Source organism: Strongylocentrotus purpuratus, unplaced genomic scaffold, assembly GCF_000002235.5.
Source record: "Strongylocentrotus purpuratus isolate Spur 01 unplaced genomic scaffold, Spur_5.0 spur5_scaffold_14, whole genome shotgun sequence".
NCBI classification, from domain to species: Eukaryota; Metazoa; Echinodermata; class Echinoidea; order Camarodonta; family Strongylocentrotidae; genus Strongylocentrotus; species Strongylocentrotus purpuratus.
In genome coordinates, this window is record NW_022145599.1 from 1180166 (window position 1) to 1208021 (window position 27856).

At 38.4% G+C, this 27856-nt stretch overlaps 2 protein-coding genes across 2 annotated transcripts; one reads left to right on the plus strand and one right to left on the minus strand.

Moving 5' to 3' along the window:
* Window positions 1-163: 163 nt before the first annotated feature.
* On the minus strand, window positions 164-26077 carry LOC578208 (ubiquitin domain-containing protein UBFD1). Its single transcript, XM_030983932.1, has 7 exons — window positions 25998-26077; window positions 9285-9758; window positions 6488-6667; window positions 4518-4618; window positions 3556-3661; window positions 2599-2681; window positions 164-1883 (listed from the first exon to the last, which is right to left on the minus strand). Exons 1-7 carry the CDS (start codon window positions 26005-26007, stop codon window positions 1773-1775), a joined length of 1065 nt encoding a protein of 354 aa, XP_030839792.1. The 5' UTR covers window positions 26008-26077; the 3' UTR covers window positions 164-1772.
* On the plus strand, window positions 18086-20856 carry LOC105436712. Its single transcript, XM_030983930.1, has 2 exons — window positions 18086-20024; window positions 20746-20856. The coding sequence occupies exon 1, from the start codon at window positions 18097-18099 to the stop codon at window positions 19342-19344; it is 1248 nt and encodes a 415-aa protein (XP_030839790.1). The 5' UTR covers window positions 18086-18096; the 3' UTR covers window positions 19345-20024; window positions 20746-20856.
* Window positions 26078-27856: the final 1779 nt, after the last annotated feature.

Below are 27856 nucleotides of genomic sequence, written 5' to 3' on the forward strand. Positions count from 1 at the left end.
ATCACCCTGTTCTTGTTCCATGACCATATTTACCTTCTTACAATAATGTAATGGACACGCCTATACATTTGTACTAAACAAAAGAGAGATTGGCCACTATTGTTGTTATCAAGGCATTTTTCTCTCTAGAGATTTCTTGGATAATCACCCCTTTTACACCCTCTGAGATCTTTTTCATTGTAGTTTTTCTCTCCAGGATTTAAAATATGATAAATCAGTCCTTCAACATCCTGGGATTACAGATTCTCCTTTTTAAAGCAATCTTTACTCCAGATACATCTTAAAGAACTAATCTTAACCATTTTACACACCCAGATTAGAGATTCTTCTCATCAATACAATGTTTTCTCTTAGGATACTTCTTGATCATTAAACTAGTCACTTTATATCATCAGATTATAGATCCCTCTATTCACAGCATTGTTTTCTCTCCAGAATAACCACTCTTTTACCTCCTGGGATTAATAGATTTCATCTTCCTTTCAATCATTGTTTACTGGGATTAGAGATCCTTCAATGCATTCTTTTCTCTCCAAGTCTCTATGCTTAACTAGCCCTTAACAATGCTATGATCCATACATTCTTATTGCCATAGAGTTATACTCCCTCCATGGCCAAGTGGGCACTTTTCATCCTAGATAAGAACAATACATGAGATTGCTTTGTCCATTGTTAACCATTTCAAAGCCCTTCACATCTGGTTACCTAAGTGATGACAAGTACAAACTGCTGTAAGTTGTTGAGATATAAGGCATGCTTTTGTAACATCTTTGAGCATATAAAAAATGATTGGTATAACATTCCATTTTCAGAAGGTTCCCATACAATGTATATTGTTAAGTAGATGAGGGTTGAAACTGACATGCAAATTGCTCATTTCATACATGCACACAAGCTTTTGGACAGTTTTTATCATCACAAAGAAATATTTATTTCAAAGTGCTTGAATTAGATTTATATATTAAAAAAAAAAAATATTGAGATTTGAGACCACCTAAGGTAGGCATTTCCCTTTTAATTCTTAGATTACCGGTACCTTCTTTAAAGAGTGACAAATGACAAGGATTTAGTTCAGGAGAGATGGATGCTTTAATGGAGCTGGTTATTTAATATACTTGACAATGACACTAGTACCCCTCATCCCTTTCTATCTAAATACAGGACATTTGTGTGTAATTTGGGAATTTAATCCAATATGTGTGTTCACAAAATACTGCCCCCCTAAAAAAATAGAAATGCAAGAATGAATTAAGTAAAAACAACACCAGTCCTATTCAATACCTATGTTCCTATGCATCCTGTACATAACTTTGGTTGTAGGATTATGCAGGTTAATAGCTATTAGTGTTATCAGATAGTTGGGATTGGGTCAACACCTATCATTTGTGAGACCTTAGCAAAATGGGTCAAACATTGACACAGTCCATGGACTAAATACACTTAAGTCACTCAGCATGTAAACTTCTTATTGCAAGCCCATAACATGTATGTACCGTTACACTTTTGTGACAGATAATGACTGGTTTAGCTACATTACATGCTTTTCTGATTATTTTTGTACAGTCTATGAAGAACAGGCAGCTGCTGAATTCAGGCATCTACAGCTTCATTCATCTCAGCAATAGGAGCAACATGGAAGCCTTGCACAAATGTTTGATTCAAGATTATCATCAGACATCGCAATCCTTCCTTTGTCCATCGGTGTAAAAAGTTCAGGATGGAATTCTCTTCACTTTCATAATCATGTAGAGTTGATGATATTACAGGTTTGATCAAAAGTACACCCATTTTCCTAGAACCGTGTCTTTAATTCCCTTTGCATATTGTGCAGGAACCCAGTAGATCCAATACCTGGAAGCTTCCGTTGGACCAAGCTGGATGGCCTGTAAACAGAACACAGAGATAATAAAGAGAGTCAATTATGTTCACTGTTATCAACCATGCCCTGTTTACTTGCATGATGAATGTAGCATCTACGGAGATCATGAAGGGCACTGGTGTACTGATGTGGGGGGGGGGGGGGGGGGTAGTTGCCCCCAAATCAAGCATGGATTATTTCTAATTAGATATTAGTGATCTACAAATGTTGCAGAAATCACATGAATTTCCGGGGTTTTTTCTTCTTCTTCTGCCCCCGAAAAGTTTTTGCTCATTACACCACTGATTAAGGGCATTAATTTATATTTATTTTACTTGGGCATAATGCCCTTCTGGTTTTGAATGGTGAAAGAGTGCACATCTATTAAGTATTGACATTTCAGGGATATGTACAAAAATTAAAAAAGTAATAAAAATACTGAATTGCCCCTGCCCTAGTCTTATCCAAAATGCCATCCAAGGTGCTGAAATTTTTGAGAAGCTTTCCACCAGGTACCCTTTAATCTCAAGCAAACATCAAAACGGGGGTTTGACACAATAGGGTTCATTCTGAAGACAATGTTGATGTACAAGGCTTGATCTCTGCATGGTATCACTGTTAACATATCTGGTCACTGTGAATTAGATGTGGTAATTTCTTTTCAAGTTCTTGTTAGTTGTAAAAAAGAAAAGGAAAGAAAATGAAGGACAAGCTAATCATAGGGATATAACAGTACTTACCAGGATGTGATAGTCTTCATGCCCCTCAATGGGTTCACTGAGAACATTCTTGATGGAATTCATGTTGATCTTTTCTGTTCTCTCTGTTTGAAAAAAATAAAACATACATGGCTCTTTTTTATCAATCTCATGACATTTTACAAAGGAGTTCTACACAATCCAAACCAAGTACTGTAACCTTCATAAAGTTGATACCACATGAAAGAGGGGTAATGATAATAAAGAATACTTTAATGAAACTGGATTAGTATCTATAAATGACAACATGCAAATATTTTACATTCTGTAATAGAAATCATAAAATTTGAGCTCATTACTTCTACAAATGCATATTTATTTTGAATCCTGAAAAGTTCTAATATCTTCTCTGAGACTCAAACCATTAAGAAAATAGTCAATGCTACATAACATACTGTATAGTACTGGGTAAATTTCAGGATGGAGAGTGTTTAATAATCGGCTTGGACCCTATTATTCTCATCAATAAAAAAAGCCAACTTTGCACTCTGCCAATCAACTTCATAGAATTCAGGAGCTTATAGGAGTTATTATGAATTGTTATTGATAACAAGTTTTATGAACACCTTCATTCTGTTTTTTGATGTAGATGTAGATGAGTTTCAGTTCTTAAAGAGAGAAACAGTGTACACTTAAACCTTAAAGGGAGTGTAGCCTGACAAGACTACGTGTCTTTTCCGTGGCCTGACTCCGGAGCCAATGAGGTATAATATGACTACTATAAATTGGGTCAAATTAATTTTATTCACATACATAAACAAAATACTTAACTTGGTGAGGGTATGAATAATTCAGTTGTTAATATAGATCATTTGATCTTTTCCCCCAAACCTCCTCCAATGGTAAATACTAAATCAGCAAAATACTATTCTGAAAATGAACAGAACAGAGTCTTGAGTGATAACAATCTGACATCTTTCTAGAAGAAAATAATATTACCTTTTGTACCGATCCACACTTGATCCAATTCTAATTTGAAAGTGAGTCGAACCTTTCCTCCAGCTTTGTTCAGCATGCCAGATATTGGAACATTTGGAAGCGGTTCCTGAAAAATCAAGACAGTTCAGATTCATCATCACTACTCACTCGTCTCATATGGATAAAGTTTTAATCAGTCTTGTCTATGTTATTATTCTGATAACAGTTGTATGAAATATGGCATGTGTATCTAAAATATGCTAGTTGATCACAGCTCGAGGCGATTGTTGCCATTTAACTATTGACAAAGTCTGTGGTTGTAATATACTAGAGGTGGTTGCTGAAGCAGGTTTACTAAGGCTCTTTATTCACCAGTTGATCAATCCTTCAGCAAGACTTAGATACAATATCACTTGAAAAACTGAGTTACATCAGAACTAGAGATAGCAGATGAAGACATACATTTAGGACAGGGATAGAATCAAAGTCTATTTAATATATTAAAGGCCGTCTGTACTAGTTTGGCCAGGGGGGATTAGACCTCCCTGTGAGGTCACTGACAGGTGGTTATCTCATCAAATCAGCTCTCAATTAACATAAGAAAAATGTGATCATGGGGGACCAACAGGCACCGATTAGGCATTGTTTGCTATATAGAGGGCGCAGGTACATGTAGCTATAAGTAGTGCAGTGGGGCTTTAAACAAATGCAAACTGGCTTGAAAAGTTTATGTGACTGATCATTGATCCATTTAAGTGTGGAAAATGTCAAAAGAGCCCTAGATAGATACATGGTACCAAAGAGCTCTGATGAAACAGAGATGAAATTAAAATAGCAAAGAAATATGAACATTGTTCCAAGAAAAATCTCATTTTACCTAAGCAAAGAAAAAGGAGATCTCTTAAACAAGAAAAAGTTATTAAAATAAGAATTGCTTGACATTTGTATGCACCAAGGTTACCATTCCTCTAGTCAATACTTACATGTTGGTTCTTGATGCCAATCATAGCATCATCTGGTTTGCCTTTATCAATGATCTTTTTATGCATCTTCAGTTTACTTAGGGGCTCCTTGGCGGCACTTGCTGCAGAGTAAAAGAAAAGGGATGATATATTAATGCAGGCAGTATGCTATAAAAACATTTCCTATGTATTTGCTCTGTAGTCAGTCTGTAATTCTTTCACCCAATTTAATGAAAGTTGTCTAAACCGAAAATTCAAACCAAGGCCTAAAAAAAAGAGGAGGAGATGCTTTGGGAAGCCAAATTAACTAAAAAGTTCAGGCTGACACAGATTTTGTTCTTTGTTTTTGAAAAATAAAGATGAACAAAAGGGTTACCGGTAGGTTTCACATTTTTACGTGCATTTCAATTATTTATTTTTTTAAATAATTTTTCCTGTTTGGGTGTCCATAGTAAATAGGTGATGCAAATCAAGGTTTAGATTCAAAACAATAACCCTTACTGTACTGGGCTATTTCGAGCACTCTCTGACTGGGGGGGGGGGGGGGGCCTGGGAGGCCCCCCCCCCCTATGATCTTGGCCGTCGAATGTCCGATGAACGCGAAAATTTGCATGTTTGTAGATATTTACGTAAGGAACAAGATGGTATAATTAGTTTTTCGCTAATATGCAAATTTTTGTCGTTATAGCCTAATTAATTATGCAAAATGCTAATTTTATGCATTTTACAGAAAACTCTACATATTTGTCCGTAGAATTGTGAAGAATCTTGAAAATGTATTGAATAAATGTTTCCTTCATCTCAAATTCATGAGGTTTCATTATTTTTATGATATTTGAAAATCAATAGGTTAATTTGCATAAATTATGAATATGCATTCATCAATTTCAAATCCGGAAATATGTATATCGGGAACTAGAATCCTTACAAAAATTGTCAGACTCCACTTTTTGAATGTTGTTACTCATTATTCAAATGAAACTTCTTTTCTATCACAAGAAAGTTATTTGAAGTAATTAATAATGATAATTTATGCAAATTTGATGCGATTTTCAACTACTTATTTTCTTATGTATTTTATTGTTTTTTATTTCTTATTATATCTATTGTTTTATTTCTAATGTATTCTTTTGTTCTGAAATACATCAAGTTACTTTGAGAAACATATAAAAGCAATTTGATATCAATTCATAGCTTCACATTACTGCTTGTACATGAATATATGCAATTATAGCACTTTTTTGATGACATGCGCATACTAATTGTTATGTAACACCTTACAGGTATATCTGATTTTGACGAAAATGGTATCAAAATGTGCGTAAGACTTGAGGAAAAAAAGTCATGAAACGACAATTCAAAATTCCAGTGGGTTGGGGCGCAATCTCCGAAAATGTCGAGGGGGGGGGGCCTCCCAGGCCCCCCCCCCCCAATACAGTAAGGGTTAAAGAGACCTGTGATTCTATGCCTCCAAGTATTGAAATAACTAATAACCCATGTTGTAAAGCTTGTACAAAGTAATGGTCAGTCACTAGGCAGCAGTGCAGCCAAAACCCTTGAAGATCCACATAATTACAGTAAACTCTTTGATCTGTCTTGTCTGTAGAAATGTGGTAACCATCTGGATTCTAATGGTCAACACCACAATGTAAGTCCCTCCCTCAGCACCAACGTACCCCGGCAAGACATCAATCTATATTTGCCACTCTCAACCCAGGTGAAGTATTGTGTACCTGATATAAAGAAATTCCCTGAATGCTTTCAAAACCTTAGAGCACCTTTATAAAAGCCAGGGTTATTGAAGTACTTTGTTGGTGCTTTTAACATCCTCTAAAATGGAAATAAACACATTTAAAATGTAGAGCTCTGTCAATTCTTCATTCATATAACGCTAAACGCTTTGTCAACGGGAAGCAGGTGGTCACTGTATTAAGCCTATGGGAGTGAATACATTTGGTATTCAATGGATTAAAAGCATGATTTGATCCTACCTTTCTCATCTTTCTCGACTATTCCACCAGCAGGTACAGGCTTTGTGACCTCCATCACAGCTTTAGCTGTAGATCCAATCAGCATGAGTTTAGATCCACTGGTAACCTTCAATTCCTTCAGTGTCTTCTCATCTTTCATCAGACCTTTGAACATTAATTTCTGCATAGCAGGTGGAACGCCTGATCATAAACACAGGTAGAAAAATATTCAATTTTACAGAATAATATTGGTTCTTGTGAAGCAGGTGTAACATGGGCCATATTGGAAATAAGACTAAGTTTGAGGGGAAAGCAGCAACAGTCATGGATGGCATGGATGAGTTGCTTATAAAACAAACAGAAGTAGACAATGACACACATACACTGTACGTGAGCTTTTCCTGTCAAGTCTTCAGGGGAATCTCATACCATGTCTGGCATAGTCAGATCATTTGTAGTTAGATCATGTGACATTCAATAGTCCCATGTCTAATAAACAAGGGAAACGCTCTCGGCGGTCTCGCCTGCATTACGCAATTCGATATGATGAAAAATTGAGGTTAGAACATTATTCATAGGCAGTGTATCCCATTAGCAGGCCCCCAAAAATGAAATCCTTTAAATATAATCACATTTTGAAGTGACTATTGACTAAGAATCATTAAGAATTATTTACTATTAAATGTACCACGATCGATAACTTGAATGAAATATGAACAAATTAATAGAAAAAATTATTAATTCTCATATTAAGTTGTGAAAACATAATCCAAGTCTGCTAACCTTTGACCTTGTGACCTGGAATTTGTGTCATATGATTTGTGATACTTGATAACCCTTGGGTACAAGTTTCATGGAATTTGAACAATCAATTTTGAAAATATGCTAACAAATTCAAAATCTTGATGTTGATGCCACAACAAAGTCTAAGTTTGTTGACCTAAAATGACCTTTGACCTTAACTTAGTGACCTGAAATACTACTCACATGATTGGGGATACTTGATAACCCTAAAGTCCAAGTTTCATTGACTAAGAACTTACACTTTCAAAATTATATAAAAAATTCAAAAACTTAACCTAAGGTTAAGTTTTTGATGTTGACGCCGTCGCCGTAGCCATCGCCGGAAAAGCGGCGCCTATGTCTCGCATTTTTGCTATGCAGGCGAGACAAAAACAATGGCATTGAATCATCATTTTCCACACTCATTGTGTCAAATAACCTGAGACTGTTTTTCATTTCCTTTTCAAATTTGGCCTAAAACAATGCCAGTTCTTGTTTCCCATGCACTCTGCATAACCTTGGAAATCAATCAAGACAAAACAAATTATAGTATTGTGATATATCAGACAACCAAATACATCCAATTCACCTTGGATTAATTCATGAAATTTAAGCTCAGTATATTACAAGGACATGAACTTTGCTTTCAAAAAAATATTCATGAAACTCTACTGTAAATCAAATAGGAGTTTGTATTAAAAGAAAGCACTACAGTCTGGCAAAAACGATATTAGTGGTACATTAACTTTTTTTTTACAATGAAATTCTGGTTGTGATATGAGTTATGAGATACAGGTACCATTATGGACTACTCCAAACCAAATTGTGATCAGATCAGATCTTTTGCACAAAAGCTTGGGATGGGAGGGGATGATGGTCAGACCAATCCACATTGTATACACAAACCATTCTGTCACTTCTACAGTGTAGCATAATGCCACTTTAAAATACAATCCAACCTTTTTAATAAGTTCATTTGCATGAGAGGAGAACAAGTAATAGAAACAGAATAGTTTTAAATATATCAGACCAATAATAACTATTTATGTATTTTTTTAAATTGAGATTGATCACTATGCTAAGTTCAGATTGGGAATTCGGTAAGTGGATTGTGACATACCGGTAGTCACAGACAACTCTCCCATTTGTTGTGTACAAAAATATCACTAATTTCTGTTTTTCTCGTAAGTGTCTTCTCCTTTGGGGTAGTACTAGAAATGGATAGTATATTATTATAGGCCCTCTAAAAATAAAAGACGATCTTGAGTCATACATTTTAGTCACTTTGGGTGTTAAAACAAATTGGAAAGTTGTCCGGCACAGTGACAATACCGTTTCAGCCAATTTGAAGTGATTTTACATAATGTATAGTGATTACAACTTTTTTAAATTCATAAATTTCAATTTTATTGTCTGATTTCATTCACATTTTCCTCAGTCTTCTACTGTGATTTTTTTTGCTTTCTTTCAGACTAGAACCTATTAGGGTTGGATTTCCCTTTAAATCTTGAATAACATTAAACTTTGAACCAATCAGAATCATCAATGTAGTGTGAGGTTTCAACGTTTTATCAACATTTCCGATGCAAGAGAAATAACCTCGTTTCATCGTTAGATTGGGCATACAACATCCATTGAATAAACATCACAGTGAAAGTACATGTAGCTGGTTAAAGGTAAAGACTGGTAGTGGTAAAATTGCGGTTCAAGGGTTTTGGGTGCAATGTTATACTTCAACCTAAATTTGCAAAAAAGCAGAAATATATGCCCAAATGTTGAAGTGCAATCGCGATATCTATCCAGGCCGGATCAATATAATAATGTACCCAAAATATAAATTAGTAGGCGGTTTCCCGGCAAAATTTGTGATCATGACGTAATAGTCAAAACATATTCTTTCACATGATTGGTAATAAGAGCTTCCATTTCATTTTTTGACAGGGGGTGTTTCCAAAACTGGTCTATACCTTTAAGAAAGGAAAGAATAAAGACTTTCTTGATAATAGATCTACATAAAAGTAAGAAATAAACTGACCTGTTGTTGTCTGAATTTCTGTCTTGAGCTCTGCTACGGTCGATTCCACACCGACCCTCACATCATATTTCTTCTTGTTATACATGATCTTCAATTCTACCATTTCACCTTTGTCTACTGCACTAGCTGCAGCACCGCTGGCCACCGTTGATCCACCTCCTGCTCCTACAACACTACCATTACTACTCGCCGCCGCTGATGAGTCTTTACTTTCCTCTTCCATCCTATTGTCTGTGCTAGCTGCTGCTGATGAGTTATTCTCAGTTCTACTTTCACATTGAGCTTCCTGCTCCATGCTGGTTGCTTCCATCTCTGATTCCATCCCTGATTCCTTCCCTGATTCCTTGCTTTCTGATGACGAAGTCTGACATTTGAGTGTCTCGGCGTTACCTCCAGGGGTGTCTTGAGAAGTCTTGGAGCTTGAATCATCTGCTGTCTGCTCCATTGGGGTTTCCTCTGATTCACGTTTGTTGTCTGTAGAGAGAGAGAAACAAAACAGGTTTCCATTGTTACAGCTAATTCATAGTGACATAAGGGGAGCACTCACGGACATACTTTTTGGCTCTGTATGTTTGGAGTTCCATGCTACATGTAATATCCTTTAAACAAAATACAAAATAAGAATAAATCTTCTGTTTTAGAGATCATGGAAGTTAAAGTACCAAACTAAACTATAAAGATAGCTTCCATGATGCACATACATCGAATACAGCATGCACAGAAAGTCAAATCTTCATTGCAGAAATTACTTAAATGTAATGCAAAGCTTTGAAAATTGGATGGATAGATGCCCCTGTGGATGTATTACTTGTATAAGCACTAAAAAGTTAGCACCTAAAACTCTTCTGCTTTAGAGAATTGTATTATTAAAAATTTACTGGTGCTCCTGGTAAATTTCAAATATTTCAAATAGCGCACGAGGCCATTTCATGGTACAGTCAAACCTGCTTTAGTGACCACCTGTCTACAAAGACCACCTGTCTACAAAGGCCACATTTGTTGTTTCCCTTGAAAAAGGTTTCTTATTGAATCATGTACTAAAGGAACCTGCCTACAAAGGCCACTTTTTGTGTTTCCCTTGGGTGGTCGCTATATACATGTACAGGTTTGACTGTAGCTGCGGCCATGAAAATCTCAGAAAATGCAGTTCTGATATATCATTTCCAAACAGGAATAGCGAATTGTGCAATTGTAGTCAAGAAACATTGACAGCCACCACAATATGACCTTTGATCCTATATCAGACAGAACACAGGTGGCAGCATCACCAAACACTAAAAATGTGTAGATCGTACTATTAAGACACACCTCCATACAACATTTGAAAGAAATCCGTCAAGAAATGTGACAGTTAGAGCACATAAAAGACATATAACCTTTGACCATGTAAAAAACGGAACAATGAGGGCAGCATCGCCCAAAACTGTAAATGGGTAAATTGTACCAAGATACATCTCCATTCAAAATTTGAAAGAAATCTGTCTTGAAATATGACCTGCAGAGCGCACACTAGACACCCACCAAAATATGACCTTCGACCCTATAATAGATGACCACTGGTGGCAGTATCACCAAACACTACAAATATGTAGATTTGATCAAGATGCATTTTTATACAAAATTTGAAAAAAAACAATATCCTAACAATAATATTGAAATGTTATTTTCATGTAATTTTTTTCTTCTGCACAAATTTTGAAGGAAATGTGCATACACAAAATATTTTGAATACCGGTATGATGAAGTGACAAGGGGCAAAATTAAACAAAGTTTCAAACTATTGTTGTAAAGGCACTTCATACACCGTGCGGTTGTAATTGTCTATTTGGCATTCCATAATTTTATCGTCTGCGAAGATTGTAATTTTTGGCCCAAAACTGGGGCACGTTATGGCGATGGAAAAGGAATTGCATCGTTAATCGGCATATTATTTATGCCTGCCTGAGACTTTGGTAACAAGTGGCACAGTGGTAAGCATAAATAGAACTTTTAGGTTTAATTTCAAGAGAACTCGCTCAGTATGCATACAGCAATCAGTGTTATCCTACTGTAGAACTTCAATAGCTCGTGTATCAGATTGATGCATTGTACGCATAGTGTGCAGGTCTTTGTGTAGTAATTATGAATATTTGTTTGTATGGAAATATACAGAAACTCTTAATCAGTATCGAATTTATTGTGTAATGATAACTCAACTAGATTAAACTCAAACCTCAGTCCTGAGGAAATAAGCACTCAAATACGCCAAAACTTGATATAAGATGGTTGACATTACATTTATTGCTCACATAACATTTTTGCAATTACATTGTCTATTTAAGCTGTTTTCGACACCCATTGTATACAGTTAAATACGTTTACAAATATTCCTTATTTGTAGGATATCAGTTTAGAGTTTATTTCTAATTTTCACAACACTTAGTGTATTAAATACTGGACAGTATTGCTATTATGATAATTTAAGTCCAATTACTTTAAATTGAAGTTAATTGTTATTCACCTTAGTATAATGTTTAGACTCATAATACAGTGGAACCTTATTATTAAAGGCACTGATGTGGCAGACTTTACCTATAACAATGTATCTTCTCTCGTCCCAAGTGCCTCGTTATAATGCAGTTGCACTGTAACATGCTTTGATATGATGATATACTTATGTTGGATTTTGTTCATTTGTTTGTTTGTTTATAGTTTTTACGGGAATCCAAGGAACAAAGTGAATCAGCAAGCCAAAGAGTCAGCTTTGACTATGATGAAGAGACTAGATTCAATAAAGCTGTTTTGACTATTGTTTACCCAGTATGAGAACACGTGCGAGCTTTCGTTTGTTTGTCGTCGTAGTCCGGGCAGGCACAGTAAAAACACTTCCAACGTAGCGTCAAAATGGCCTCATCATCATCAACAAGCCTGATTATCAAGATGGAGCCAATAAATAGACGCTAGACATTTGAGTTGAGTTCAACATGACATTTCAGCTGGATGAACCTACGAACATAACTACGTTTGGCGACGAGCACAGGATATATGCTAGAGATCAGCTAGAATTGCACCATAACGCATGAATCTCAGAATCTGAGTGGATGTTGATGGATTTTGATTTGGATTGTGAAATGATGTTGTGATCCAGTCATTTCTCATATGTCTCAATAGTTCGAGGTATGTAAAGCTGTGTATGGACGCTATGCAGTTTGATCTACACTAATGTTACAGTTACAATGAATTATGGTTGCAATGCAGCAGTGTCATCGATTTATTATTGAGGTGTATTATGGACGCTAAGCTGGAATCGGCCACAATCGTTATTATTCACTGTTATAAAATACGTGGCTTTACCATAATTTGCACCAGCAGTTGGCATGCAGCCATAATGTAACAGGACCAGCGACGGCCTTGATAGATCCAGCCCACAGTCACGTCTAGTTAAGAGTCTAAGGACTAAAGCCCAGTGTAGATGTTAGCGGATCAGCCAAGCCCAAGTTCAAGACTATTCTGTGTCAGCCTCTCGTAGCAGCCCTAGCATAATTTATGAACTAGCCTAATCCAGCTGAAGTCCAGCTTGAACAACAGCCCGGGAATCGGCCCGGTCAAGCCATACAGCCCGGGAGCCAGCGTGGTTTAGTCTTGTACAGTCCAGGTCCAGCCAGGTTTGAACTTGAAGCATAAATCAAGCCAACAACATTGAATTTATAAATGAAACATTGGATCTGAACTTGATGAAATAAAAGTAGTTAGAACCAGAGCTATAATAGGCTCTGTGAAACTTCAAGACTCTTGATAACAAATTAACAGAGGTCAAGTAAAAGTTGAATTTTAATAACTATTTCATGTATAGTAGTCTATTGAAAAGTGTTTCCAATATGATTCTGCAAATACTGCATGTTTTGTTTGCAGGTAGCCAGCATTAGTTTTGTGCTCAAGTGACAAGAAAGTTAAAGGTGTAATTTCATTACAAAGTGATATTGACATCGCAGTTCAGAGTCAAGCAAGGAAGGAATATGTGGCGATGTTGAACTTTATCGCATGATCGCGTGGTCTGCATTCAAGCCCTTTTGATAAGCGAATTTTGAGGCGTGCGTAAAGGCTTTATTGGGAGATGTAAAATCAAATTACTATGGAGTATTTGTAATTGCATTAGCAAGAAGCATTTTAAGCGGTTTTACATTGATGAGGTTGGTAGGCTTAGCGCTGTAGCTTTGCTTAAATTGATGTTTGATTTCACTCTAGTTGCATGACAATTTAATTTGGTCAATTTGCTGTACAAGGTGCAAGTGCATGGTTTAGCATAAGAGGCCAGCTCCTTATTACATTTCTGTTGTGTCAAAGCCAATTAAACATGGCAGATTCAAGAAAGTCATCAAGGGAGAGGCAGCCCACGGAAAAAATGGCCGCTCTTCAGGCCTCTGAAGAATCAAAGACAGAGCGGAAGTTTTTCAAGATGTACGGCTCCCTTAAGGCCACAGTAAAGGCAGCTAGAACAATCATTAAGACAGAGACAGAAGAAGGTCCCATCAAACAACAGATATCCATACTGGAAGCAGGAGAGAGGGAATTGATGGAAACCTACGAGATTTTGAGGAGACACAAGGTCCCCATAAGAGAGGCCACCACGAGGATGGACCGTGCCAACGCAATGGTCAGAGATAGCCTCAACGCCCTGGAAGAAGTTCTGGGATCCCTAGAAGGTCCTTTTGACGCCGAGGATCGGAAGCAGATAGCGAAAGAATTCTTGAAACAAGAATATGCTTCATCGGTCTTCAGCTCAATTTTAAGCGAAATGGACCAAGGGGTTGAAACCAGCCAACCGCGTGGAGCCACACCAGTAATTGACATTGATAGCAATCCTGGACAGCCTGTAGAATCTCGTAACACACCATCACTTCCTCTTCAAGACAAAATGTACCCAGGAGTTGGAGTAAACCAACCACCTGAAGGTATTCAAGGGCAGTCAGCAGAACTTCCTGCCAAGACGTCATCTCCTTCCCTTCAAGATGAGATGGGCCCAGAGTTTAGAGTAGGCCAGCTACATGATAGTCTACCTGATTCGCATGTGGAACCTCGTGACAAGACACCACTACAGCCGCCTCAGACAACGTCGGTTGACGTCCAGGGCTTATGTAAGGCTTTAGCAGACAACATGTACCACACAAGACTTCCGATGCCAGTGCCACGCACCTTTAGTGGGGATTCGCTTGAGTTTATAGAGTTCGAGAAAGGTTTCAAGACTTTGATCGAAAACCGTGGCATACCACCAACAGAGATGCTGTATTATCTGAAGCAGTACCTGACTGGTCCGGCAAGGGAGGCGGTGGAAGGTTTCTTTTTCGGGGACTCCAAAGAGGCATATGATGGGGCATGGAGGTGCCTTCGACAGAGGTATGGTCATCCTTTTAATGTCCAACAAGCGTTCCGGAAGAAGCTAAGTGCTTGGCCGAAGATATCCTCCAAAGATGCCATAGGTCTTCAGAAGTTTGCGGACTACTTAAAGTCTTGTGATGATGCTATGCCATATGTCACTGGCCTCCAGGTGCTAAACGACTGCTATGAGAATCAAAAGATGATAGCCAAACTTCCAGACTGGCTGATTAGTAGCTGGAATAGGGTGGTATCAGATGAGTTGGAAGGCGGCAGCTATCCTTCATTTTCTAAGTTTGTGAAATTTGTTGCTAAGGAGGCAAGGATAGCCAACAATCCCATTTCTTCTCTAGGTGCCCTGAAATCTGAGGACTCTCAAAGAGAATCAAGTCCCAAGACCTCCAAGATCGAGCGAGAAGCAAGAAATAAGGGATCTGCTTTGGCTGTCAACACCAAGGAAAGTGCCGAAGGCAAGAACATCCCAAACCAAGTCAAGAAGGCTCCAAAACCTTGCTGCCTGTGTAGTGAAACTGGACACAAGTCCGAGGACTGTGACAAGTTTTTGGCCAAGCCACTTTCTGAACGCAGGAAGTTTGTTCAAGAAAATCATGTATGCTTTGGTTGCTTACAGAAGGGGCATTTTTCTAAGGCATGTAAACAAAGGCTGAAGTGTAGTACATGTGGTAAGCGCCATCCCACGGCTCTTCATGAGGAAAACCCTACGATAAGAGAGGACAATGCGCACAAGAGTGAAGGAGCTTCTGAGGACATGGCTACGTCTTGCCAAGTCCGTTCTGGAAAACAAGCTAGCACTTCGATGATTGTACCAGTGTGGGTCGCGGCAGAACAAGCACCATCGTCAGAGATCCTGACTTACGCCCTCCTGGATACCCAGAGTGATTCATCGTTCATTCTAGATGAAGTAGCGCAAGCCCTGAATGCTAAGCAGCAACCCATACGCTTAAAGTTATCTACTATGACTTCGTCATCGAACATTGATTGCAGCGTGACTTCAAGTATCTTAGTTAGAGGTATGATGTCGCCCTCCCAGCTCAAGATAGGAAAGTGCTATACGCGTGACTTCATACCGACTGATAGAGAACACATCCCAAGCAGAAGTACTGCTGAGAAGTGGACTCATCTCCAAGATGTTGCAAGAGAGATGCCAGCACTTCAGAGATGCGAAATCGGCCTACTGATAGGCTATAATTGCCCAAGAGCTCTGACACCAAGACAAGTAGTTACTGGTAGCGATGTAGAACCATTTGCTATTCGAACTGACCTCGGCTGGAGTATTGTTGGCTTTGCCGAAGAAGAGAATGCCATGGACTTCAGTAGCCAGTGTGGGAGGGTTTCTACTCGCGAGATACCATTTCCGAAGCCAAAGGAGATCATAGGGTTGCTTGAGACAGATTTCGCAGAGGACAAATCGCCGGACAAAGCATGCTCTCAGAATGACCTACAATTCTTGAAACACCTTGAGACCAACATTGTACAATGCGAGGATGGTCATTTGCAGATGCCGCTGCCCTTCAAGACCCGGCCAAACCTTCCAAGCAACAAAAGGTTGGCAACCGTTCGATTCGAACACCTCCATCGAAAGCTTAAGAAGGACGAAGCATATAGAGACAACTATACAAGCTTCATGACAGATATCATAAATGGTGGCTTTGCAGAACAAGTAGAGACCAAGGCGCCGCCTGGAGAAACAAATTACATACCACATCATGGTGTGTATCATCCAATGAAGAAGAAGATGAGAATAGTGTTTGATTGTTCCGCGAAGTACGGCGGCACCTGCCTTAACGATCATCTGCTCAAGGGACCGGACATGATAAACTCATTGGTGGGAGTCCTTTGTCGGTTCAGGAAGCATAATGTAGCAGTGTTATGTGATGTTGAGAAGATGTTCTTTCAGTTTAGGGTCGCTGAGGATGACCGAGACCTCCTGCGCTTCCTGTGGTTCCAAGATAACGACATCAACAAGGAGCCAGTGGATTATCGCATGAACGTCCATCTTTTTGGTGCCGCTTCTTCGCCAGGTTGCGCCAATTATGGCTTAAAGTATCTGGCTAGACATTGCAGCAATGAATTTCCATTGGCATCTCGTTTCGTCGAGCGCAGCTTCTATGTGGATGATGGGCTGGTGAGTGTATCCAGTGAAGAGGAAGCCATTCAGTTGGCCAATGAAGCCAGACAACTTTGCAGCAAGGGTGGCTTACGTCTCCACAAGTTTGTTTCGAATTCTAAGGCAGTTCTGGAGAGTCTGCCAAAGTCTGAGCGTGCCAGTGATGTCACTGACTCAAACTTGGATTTTGAGGATCAAGTAGAGCGTGCTCTGGGGATAGTTTGGAATGTGTCCACGGATGCCTTTTGTTTCAGAATTTCCCTGAAAGAGAAACCAATGACACGGCGGGGAATTCTGTCCATAGTCGCATCCCTTTATGACCCTCTCGGATTTGTGGCTCCGGTCGTTCTCGATGGCAAGAGAATCCTTCAAGAAATGTGTCGTAGCGGGCTTGGGTGGGATGATCCAGTACCCGAGAACCTGCAATCAAGGTGGGAGCAATGGTGTAAGGAAATCCCGCAGCTAGAGGAGCTAAGAATACCTCGGTGTTATCATCCTGCTGAGTTTGGTGATCCTGTAACAGTGCAGCTACACCATTTCTCGGATGCCAGCAAGTCTGGTTATGGCCAATGCTCTTATTTGCGTCTTGTTAACCAGAAAGGAGAAGTTCACTGTTGTCTGATCTTCGGCAAATCAAGGGTTGCGCCAACCAAGGTGGTTACAATTCCCAGGTTAGAGTTGACAGCGGCAGTTGTGTCAGCTAAGGTGCACTCTATGTTGAAAGAAGAGCTAGAGTATCATGATGCCGAAGATTTCTTCTGGACAGATTCCCAAGTAGTCCTGGGATACATCCACAATGATGCGCGGAGGTTCCACACGTTTGTTGCTAATCGAGTCCAGCTAATCAGAGATAGGACTTCTCCCGACCAATGGCATTATGTCTCGACTGATCAGAACCCTGCTGACCATGCTTCCAGAGGATTGAGCGTAAGTCAGCTGGGTAGCACAAATTGGTTCCAAGGACCAAGCTTCCTCTGGGAGAAAGACTTTGCAGTAGGAAGTATCTCTCCGACACTCGCCGTTGGGGATCCGGAAGTGAGAGCAACCAACCTATCGACAACTACTCATTCGGAACCGTTGAACCTCCTCTCGCGCCTTACCAGGATCTCTAGTTGGAAGATGATGATCAAGGTATTGGCTCGTCTACGGATGGTAGTGAAGGGAGCAAGACAAGGTTCCTTAGTTCGTGAGAGAAAGGACGCAGAGCTGTTCATTCTGCGGTTAGTTCAACAGGAAGCTTACCCTGAAGAAATCAAGGCTCTGACGTCGGACAAGACCGTTAAAACGACAAGTACCATCCATGACCTTGAACCAATAATCCTTGATGGGATCATGCGAGTGAAGGGCAGACTTGGCGAACTATCGACAGAAGTGGCTCACCCTGTTATCCTGCCCAAGCGTAGCCCTATCACTCGGGCGATTATCCGCCACTTCCATGAGGACATCAAACATCAGGGTCGAGGAATGACGCAGAATCACCTGAGAGCCAATGGATTCTGGATTGTAAACGGATCTAAAGTCGTTGCAGAGGTATTGCGAAAGTGTGTGTCATGCAGACGTCTTCGTAGGCCTCAAGAAGAGCAGAAAATGGCAAACTTGCCAAGAGATCGAGTGGAACCTTCGGCTCCTTTCACGAATGTGGGTATGGATTGTTTCGGTCCTTTCTTTGTAAGGAGAGGTCGTTCTGATATTAAGCGATATGGGCTTATATTCACATGTCTCTGTTCAAGAGGTATCCACATTGAGATGCTCGACGACATGACTACCGACGCATTCATCAATGCTCTCCGCTGTTTCATAGCAATTAGGGGAGCTGTCCGACAGATTAGGTGCGACCAAGGCAGTAACTTCGTAGGAGCAAGAAACGAGCTCCAATCTGCATTGAGAGAGATGACTTCAGACCAAGTGAATACGTACCTTGCAGACCAGCAATGTGAATTTGTCTTCAACGCCCCTCACTCAAGTCACGCAAGTGGCGTGTGGGAAAGACTGATTCGAACCGTCAGAAGTGTCTTAAGGGCTACCATAGACCTGTGTCCAGGAAGACTCACAGACTCCGCTCTTCGTACCTTGTTTTACGAAGCCATGGCAATCGTCAATAGCCGACCGTTAACAGTGACCAATATGAATGACCCAAGTGCGGATGCACCTCTCACGCCAAACCACCTCCTTACTCTGAAGAGGACGGTTCCGTTGCCCCCTCCTGGGCAATTTGTGAAGGAGGATGTGTACACGCGTAAAGCCTGGAGAAGGGTTCAGTTCTTACTGGAACAGTTCTGGTCAAGATGGCGGAAAGAGTACTTGTTGGGACTTCAAAGACGACAGAAATGGACGATGCCCAGACGGAATTTACAAGTGGGAGACATTGTATTGCTCACTGACGATGAAGCTCCGCGTATGAAATGGCCAATTGCGATGGTCGCAGAAGCCACTCCTGATGAAGATGGTCTGGTCAGACGGGTACAGGTGCGCGTTGGAACGAAAGACCTTGACAACAAAGGTCGTCCAAACAAGAAGCTTGCCGAATACTGGAGGCCGGTTCAGAAGCTCGTACTGCTTCTGGAAAAGGTACCTCCATAGAGCAGGTATGTATGTACACTTGAGATTGGTTGGAGCGGGTACAAATGTTTGACCTTGCATTTGCACATGTACTTCGTTTTCTGGTACAGTTTAAAAATTTAGGACTCAAATTCTGATCTTGTTTGCTGCGAATTTTAGATACACAGCGCTTAAATATTGTCGCAACCTTTAAGCTTGCCTTACAACCTTTGCAGTGTGTGTTATAATCTTTTACAGCACATGTTATAAACGTGCATTGTTTGAGTTCCGCGTCATCACTTATGCCATTCTGGTTTGATAAAGCTATTCAATTGCCATGTTATTCGTGTTGTAGATTGCAAGTGTGCCAATTTACATGCAAGAGGTGTATGGAGTGCTTGCTTAAAAATTTCCATATTATGGTCACATTATTTCACATGCACCACTTATGTAATACTAGTAAATGCATTTTCATATATATGTAAGTGTACTCATGCATGTGATTATGTTACCAGTGAAGGCAATTTTGGTGGGAGTGTAAAGGCACTTCATACACCGTGCGGTTGTAATTGTCTATTTGGCATTCCATAATTTTATCGTCTGCGAAGATTGTAATTTTTGGCCCAAAACTGGGGCACGTTATGGCGATGGAAAAGGAATTGCATCGTTAATCGGCATATTATTTATGCCTGCCTGAGACTTTGGTAACAAGTGGCACAGTGGTAAGCATAAATAGAACTTTTAGGTTTAATTTCAAGAGAACTCGCTCAGTATGCATACAGCAATCAGTGTTATCCTACTGTAGAACTTCAATAGCTCGTGTATCAGATTGATGCATTGTACGCATAGTGTGCAGGTCTTTGTGTAGTAATTATGAATATTTGTTTGTATGGAAATATACAGAAACTCTTAATCAGTATCGAATTTATTGTGTAATGATAACTCAACTAGATTAAACTCAAACCTCAGTCCTGAGGAAATAAGCACTCAAATACGCCAAAACTTGATATAAGATGGTTGACATTACATTTATTGCTCACATAACATTTTTGCAATTACATTGTCTATTTAAGCTGTTTTCGACACCCATTGTATACAGTTAAATACGTTTACAAATATTCCTTATTTGTAGGATATCAGTTTAGAGTTTATTTCTAATTTTCACAACACTTAGTGTATTAAATACTGGACAGTATTGCTATTATGATAATTTAAGTCCAATTACTTTAAATTGAAGTTAATTGTTATTCACCTTAGTATAATGTTTAGACTCATAATACAGTGGAACCTTATTATTAAAGGCACTGATGTGGCAGACTTTACCTATAACAATGTATCTTCTCTCGTCCCAAGTGCCTCGTTATAATGCAGTTGCACTGTAACATGCTTTGATATGATGATATACTTATGTTGGATTTTGTTCATTTGTTTGTTTGTTTATAGTTTTTACGGGAATCCAAGGAACAAAGTGAATCAGCAAGCCAAAGAGTCAGCTTTGACTATGATGAAGAGACTAGATTCAATAAAGCTGTTTTGACTATTGTTTACCCAGTATGAGAACACGTGCGAGCTTTCGTTTGTTTGTCGTCGTAGTCCGGGCAGGCACAATTGTGATTACTAAAATGTTAGAGATTACTGATATTCATTTCATAGTCAATAAATTGAACTGTATAGAGTACAGAAGCTGTGACGTCATAAAAATCTATTTTTGTCTTCATTTTCCGAAAGACCATCAAAATAATGCCCAAATGTCGAAAACTAATTGAATGTGTTAAGTATTGGCTGAGATATGACCACCTGAATGAAAAGATTTCCTATAGGAACTCAGTGTTATATGCTCTCGCTCCTAATGGTTAAGAGCCAGAGCACATAACACTGAGTTCCTATAGGAAGTATATTTATTCAGATGGTCATATCTCAGCCAATACTTAACATATTCGATTGGTCTTCGACAATTGGACATTATTTTTAATGGTCTTTCCGAAAATGAAGAAAAAATTGAGAAATTCTAAACATAGATTTTTAATGACGTCACACTTCACCACTCTATACATGTAGGTAGCGTGCATGCAGCCATTAAGAATGTTACCAGAGTGGGTCATCCCCTTTTAAAATAAGGCCAGTGTTCTTATTTCCCTTGAGAAGGCTTCATTTCACTACCTCTCTTTATAAAATCTAGCCATCTGATTGGTTGAAATTGGTGTCGTGATTTTAGCCATGCCCGCCTATTGGTCAATAGTCTTTTAAAAGATGCCTGCAAGCCTGCCTACCGGTCAATAGTCTTTTAAAAGATGCCAGTAAGCCCGCCTAACGGTCAATAGTCTTTTAAAAGATGACTGCATGCCCCGGTTAAAGATAAAGACCAGTTATGGTCATGCGATTGCATTGCAAAAAAACGTTGTGGAATCGATCAGAAAAGGTTGATCATCTAGCATATAAGTATTTGTGTACTGCAAGGTTCTGGAATCATCAAAATGATAAGAAATTTGGCCCAGTCTTTGAAAAGTTAAGCACTGTACACGGAAAGATGCATATGGGACTACGCACACGTGCGCGACACGTGCGTTATATCTATCATGTCTAAATAGCTAAAATAATTTACCAAATATATCAATTAGTAGGCAGTTTCCCGGTAAAATTGTTATCATCATGTACATATATTAGTCAAAACATATTCTTTCACATGATTGGTAATAAGAGCTTCCATGTCATTTTTTGAGAGGGGGGAGGGGGGGGGGGGGGGGCGTTTCCAAAACTGGTCTTTACCTTTAACGGGCTGCATTTTAATAAATTTTGGTGAAATTCTCATTGGTTTACCGGTACGTGTTAAAAGTTTCTTTGTACGAGGGCGGATACAAAATACGGTGCAGTGTGTATGCGATTCCCGAATGATTGTAACATTCAGGCAACTGTTTTTGTTTAATGGTGTCTTCAAATCGGCCCTGCACGCCGGGAAAATCTAACTTAAATTAATGACTGTTTTTAACCATTTTTCAATGGGGTGCGTGGGGAAATTTACTCTAAAAAAAAGTTGGAACTTGCAATTGTTTTTTTTTAATGATAGAAAAATAGGAAGACAAGAATTACATGTACATGTAAGGCTGACATATTAGGAAAGACAAAGTGGATTTCAGAGAAAGTGTAATACTATAAGGGAATATGATAGGCCTGTTAATAGGATGAAAAAGGGAGGAATGGAATGAGTGAGAAGATGTGGAAAATATAGAACTACCCAGGGAATGGAATACAAAGGAAAAAATGTTTTACAAAAGGAATTAAAAGAATTCATTTATTATCGTTTTGATTTAAAAGTGATAAAGTAAATGATTGGAGAAAATCAAGATTTACATGAGAGAAAAAAGAGAAGGGAAATAAAGGGATAGAATAAAATGTAGAAAGCAAAATTTAAAAAGACTGACATATAAAAATTAAGTGGGGAATAAACCTTAAGAGGATGGAAATTACAAGGAATGACGGAAATATAGAAAGAGAAGATGAATAATTGTGGTAAACAATATAAAACAAATTATAGAAGAAAAGGGAGCATATTATATGCCTAATGGAAAATTGTGGTAGAATGCACCAGAAGAATTAACAATTAACATAAAGATGGGGAAAAATTAAGAGGGAATTAAAAGACAAAAACTATAAAAAAACAGAGAAACTACGACAGAGGGCAGAAATACAATTAAGAAGTTATAGCAGAAGGAATTCAAGAAATGGATGGTAGAAGAATCAAAGGGATCCGGGCTAACTCGGACCAGGGGACAACTCGGCCCAGCTGCAAAAACGGTCATTTTTTTGTCATTTTACCCCAACTCTAACCCTAACTCTAACCCTGACCCTAACCCTAACCCTAAACCTAACCCTAAACCTAAACATGCAAAAAATGACCGTTTTTACAGCTGGGCGGAGTTGTCCCCTGGTCCGAGTTAGCCCGACTCCAATCAAAGATATCCATACATAAAAGATGATAGAAGAGGTGATAAAGGAAAAATGCGAAGGATGTGATGAGCAGATTACAGACAGATTAAAGTGATAAACTATACAAAGACCCTTAAGACTCAAAGGACGAAAGCAATAGAATATAATAAATAGTGTAAATAATTTCAAATCTCTTCAATATATTTTGAAAACTGGTTAAAACATCACAGTAAATCGATGTCTTCAAATCAGCTTTAAATAAGGGGGAAAATATATTGAAGAGATTTGAAATTATACTCAAGAAAAGGATAAGATAAGAATTCTTTGTAGATTTTTTTTGTGAATTTGGTATATAAAAGATATAAATAGAGACTGCTTTAGTATTGGAAGCATATTTGTTTTTATAGGCTCGCGGGGACGTCCTGCTATCACCCCTGTACATGTATAATGCGTTTAATGGTCCTTTTTCAGGAAATTATGAGTCAAATTACAAGTCCCTGTTGCAAATCTTGCAACCGTATTCTAACTGTCATTGCTCACGAATTACTTCATCTTTCGAAATCATGCATCAGATACATGCATCCGCTAAAAATCAATGTTTGCACAAAAGACCCTATGGTCGGTTTCTGTCTCTAAAGAGTCTTAAATGAGGAGCGGACCCTACCCAAATAAGACTTGAGGCTAACGAACAAAAGAGACAGAATTTTCGGTCTACCACCAAGTGCACTCCGCTGAGCTTGGTCCCAGGCCAGCCCCAGTCTGCAGTATGAAGATAAGCTACAGTACAAAGGCAATGACCATGGTAGAACAAGCAGTGTCACAACATCCACCAAATACAATGGCCATCTCTGCAAGAAAGGAGAGCCCGCTGAGATTCATCCCCCAGACTCCATCACTACCTGTTCCGCAAAGAGGCCATGACCGTTCGCTATCTCAAAAAGTCAGTAAGATTACGAAAATCTGATATCACCAATGGAAAGAGGAACACAAAATTATCCAGAAGTAAAATTTTCTTTGGAATTTGGTACGAAATTGTGAAAATATTGACAAAAGATCGGCAAATTTTGCAATATTTTGCGTCCGTTCTGAAAAATGATCAACTTACCGATAAGGGTCTGAAAATCTTCAATTTGAGAGCAGATTTCCTCAAAATTGTAAGTAAACAGTGGTACTAACTGATTGTATGATATCTTGCCTTGCAAATTATGATATTGCCTTATTTTTGATGTATCACACTTTTTGATAAATCAACTGTAAACCCCCGTGCGTGAAGTTAGGTCTCGTTGCTTTTATTTATTTTTTTTTTTATTTTATTTTTTTCTAATCTTATATCTGAACCCTCTTTCATTGTTATCTTGTTTTCCTTTTCTTTCTTTTCCCCCTTTATATATTGTTTTTCTTCTCTCTATTTTACTTTCTCTTGCCTTATAGGTAGTTGAAGTGTTTGTACTTTGCTTATTTTACTTAATTTATTGTTGTGTGCTTATAATATGTTATATTTCTTTTTGTATTGTTTTTCATTCTTTAATGGGCGATCCAACTTCACAGGTTTTTGCAACCTTCATGGAAAGCCCCGCATATAACCTTTGTAAACATAGTTAAAATTTACTGTTACTTTGTATATTTTGATTTTTATATTGCGAAATAAAATTGAATTGAATTGAATTTATGACTTTTTTAGATGCAGCGCGCACGAACGATCGGACATCAAATTTTTAGATCGCGATATCTCCGAAATCCTTTGACGATAAAATTTTCTAGTTGAACTAATCTGTAGTTAAAAACTTCGCCGTCCATTTGGTTATAATTGAAATCAATAAATTTGTGTAGAACATGAGAAATTGTAGTTTGAATATCACATTTTGTATTAAAAAAAATTATGTTCTAAAATGTCCGCGAACTTTGGTCACCCCTTCATACTGCAAAGGAGTTTCTTTTCAGAAACCACCAGGCTCTGGAACTCACTACCGCAGGCCGCCATCACCTGTACTTCTCTGCCAAGCTTTAAGTACAGTAGGGGTGCTGGTCCGAGAATGAGGTTTGTCTGCATAAACAAGGATATCCTTGTAAACGTGGACAAATCGCGTCCTAAAAAATAATGATCTTTCGCATTTGCAGACGTTTTTTTTTCTTCTTCTGGCCTGGGATTTACAGGTGTAGATCTAGGCTCCCCGATCCGCGCGCTGGCAATGCGAAAAACAGATTCCGTGTAAAAAAATCCCCCCAATTCACCATTTATTTTTATGGGTTGTCCGCCTTCCCGAGGATTCATCGTTTAAAACGTGAAAGTCTCTGTGCAAAGTCAATGTGAAATAGACCCCTCTACATCAAAAAAATCATAGCAGATCAGAGATTCTGTTTTTTCGCATCGCCGTTCAAAATGAAGACGATCTTTATTTTTGAGGACGCATCGGTCTGCATTTAGGTAGACAATCCTTATTCTCGTACCAGTGCTCCTACTCCTCAGGGTCACATAAGCACTGCACTGCACCCAATATTGCAATAAAGATTAAGGCCCAAGTTGGCAAGTATGCCTAGCTAGACTACCCACACACTCGATCAACACTGCTGTGTCACTCACTGACCACATTCCATAAACGGCATGCATAGAATCACACTTGGAAACCTCCATGCATGCATGCTCATACAACATTTATACGTAGCATAACATTGATACACACATTCAAAAAATGGTGATTAAAATACATCAAATATGAGTTCACATATTATATATCCTGAAATTCCGATAAATTAACAAAAAATAATCTTACCAGACGACATGTCGAATGTTGACAATTCAGTGCTATGGTGTCTTACAAACACTAAAAAAATTACAAGGAAAAAAAAGTTTCGTTATCCAGATGGGGCAAAATACCACCATCCAAAGTCCATTATAATACCAAACGAACAACAACGTCATGTTCTTTTACATTTTTTGTGGGTAAATGATCTTCTTTTCAATTCATACTTTCAGAAATTGTTGAATATATATATATATACATATATTATTAATTCCCGGCATAAAGAACCATACTAAAAGCATTTTGTTTATTGACAATGTTACAATTAAAGTACCTGGTAATTGGTGAATAGATCTATGAAATTTCTGTAATTTTCACTTAAAACTTTTTGTCTACGAGCGTAAATAAAAAATAAATATTTGGGCTAAAAGCGTCATGTAATTTTTCTTTGTTTCTTCCTTCTATCACCTTTCTTATGTTTTTTTTTTATTTTTATAAATTCTATCACTTTCTTCCTACCATTCCTTATGTTATTCTTCGTTTCGTCCTCAATATATCCCCTTCTCTTATGTTATTCTTTGGTTTTATCTTCTATCACCATCTCTTTCTGCCTTTCCTTGTGTTATTCTTCGTTTCTTCCTTCTAAAATGCAATACCTTCTTACGTTTTTCTTTGTTTTTATCACGTCTATCATTTTCTTCCTATACCAATCCTTAAATTATTCTCTCTTTATGATCTTGTAGTGTAATCTATTTCTCTCTTTCATTACTTTCCCGCCAAAAGACGTGTATCATCACATTACTTCTGTGTTGTATACGTACAGGATACCTGAAAGAGATAGATTCGCTTTAACTCTTAACAATTGTATACATGAAACACAATGATGCTCCAAGGTATTTGCAAAAGTCGTCGACCGACTGTCTTACTCGTAATCTCCGTTCATCTTCAAAGCTTTCATTCCCCGACCCCCCCCCCCCCCCCGGCCCCAGTGGAGTCGGAGGGACTGCATGTGTACTCCCAAAATTCCATTAATTTCGTCATTAATTATCGTTGTAATTTTTATCATCGTTTTGTTTTTTAATTATTATAAATGATTATTATTAATAATATTGTTATTATTATCATTATAATTTTTCTCACTTGTCGATAGTATCATTTTGTATTGATTAACATTAATTCGATTTGTATTGTATATTTTACAGTGTTAAATTGAAAATTAAAACTGATTGTTAACTTCTTCAATACCCCAATGTGGGGGGCATGAGAATAAATTGTCATTGTCATTGTCTGGAATTGAACATTATTATTACTATTATGTCAGTGATGACTCGGTTAAAGCAACTCTGCGCTTTTTTATTTCATGATTTACCCCTACTTTCATGATTCCCCTTGCATCGATTTAGTCCAGATATTTCACTTGGCCCATTGATTCAACCTCATATATTTTATTGCCATTTCTTCCTTAGATTAGTATCTTATGGAGAAGACTGAGAATATTTTTTAGGAATGTTAAAGGTACTATATGTCCCTTTTGCAGCCAACCTCAAATTCTGTAGAACTTTGCAGGAATTATGAATATGTCATGTATGTCCTATCTGTGAAATTTAAACGTTAGCAGTGTCCTCATATTCAAATTATGCAAGGAAATCTGTTTACTTGCTAGACTTCACTGTCAGACATTATTGAGTGACTGACTGGCCTTTTTTTCTTCTTTGGTAATATTACCATGTTATATAACATACATGAAAAGAGTTGTAAAGGGTACATGAGCATTTGTCTACGTCAATAACCCACTTCTTGTGATGGCCAAGATTAAACTGATTGAATCTTTGCGCAGCATAAAACGTATGACCATTCGGTACAATTGTCTGAAAATCAAGACTATTACT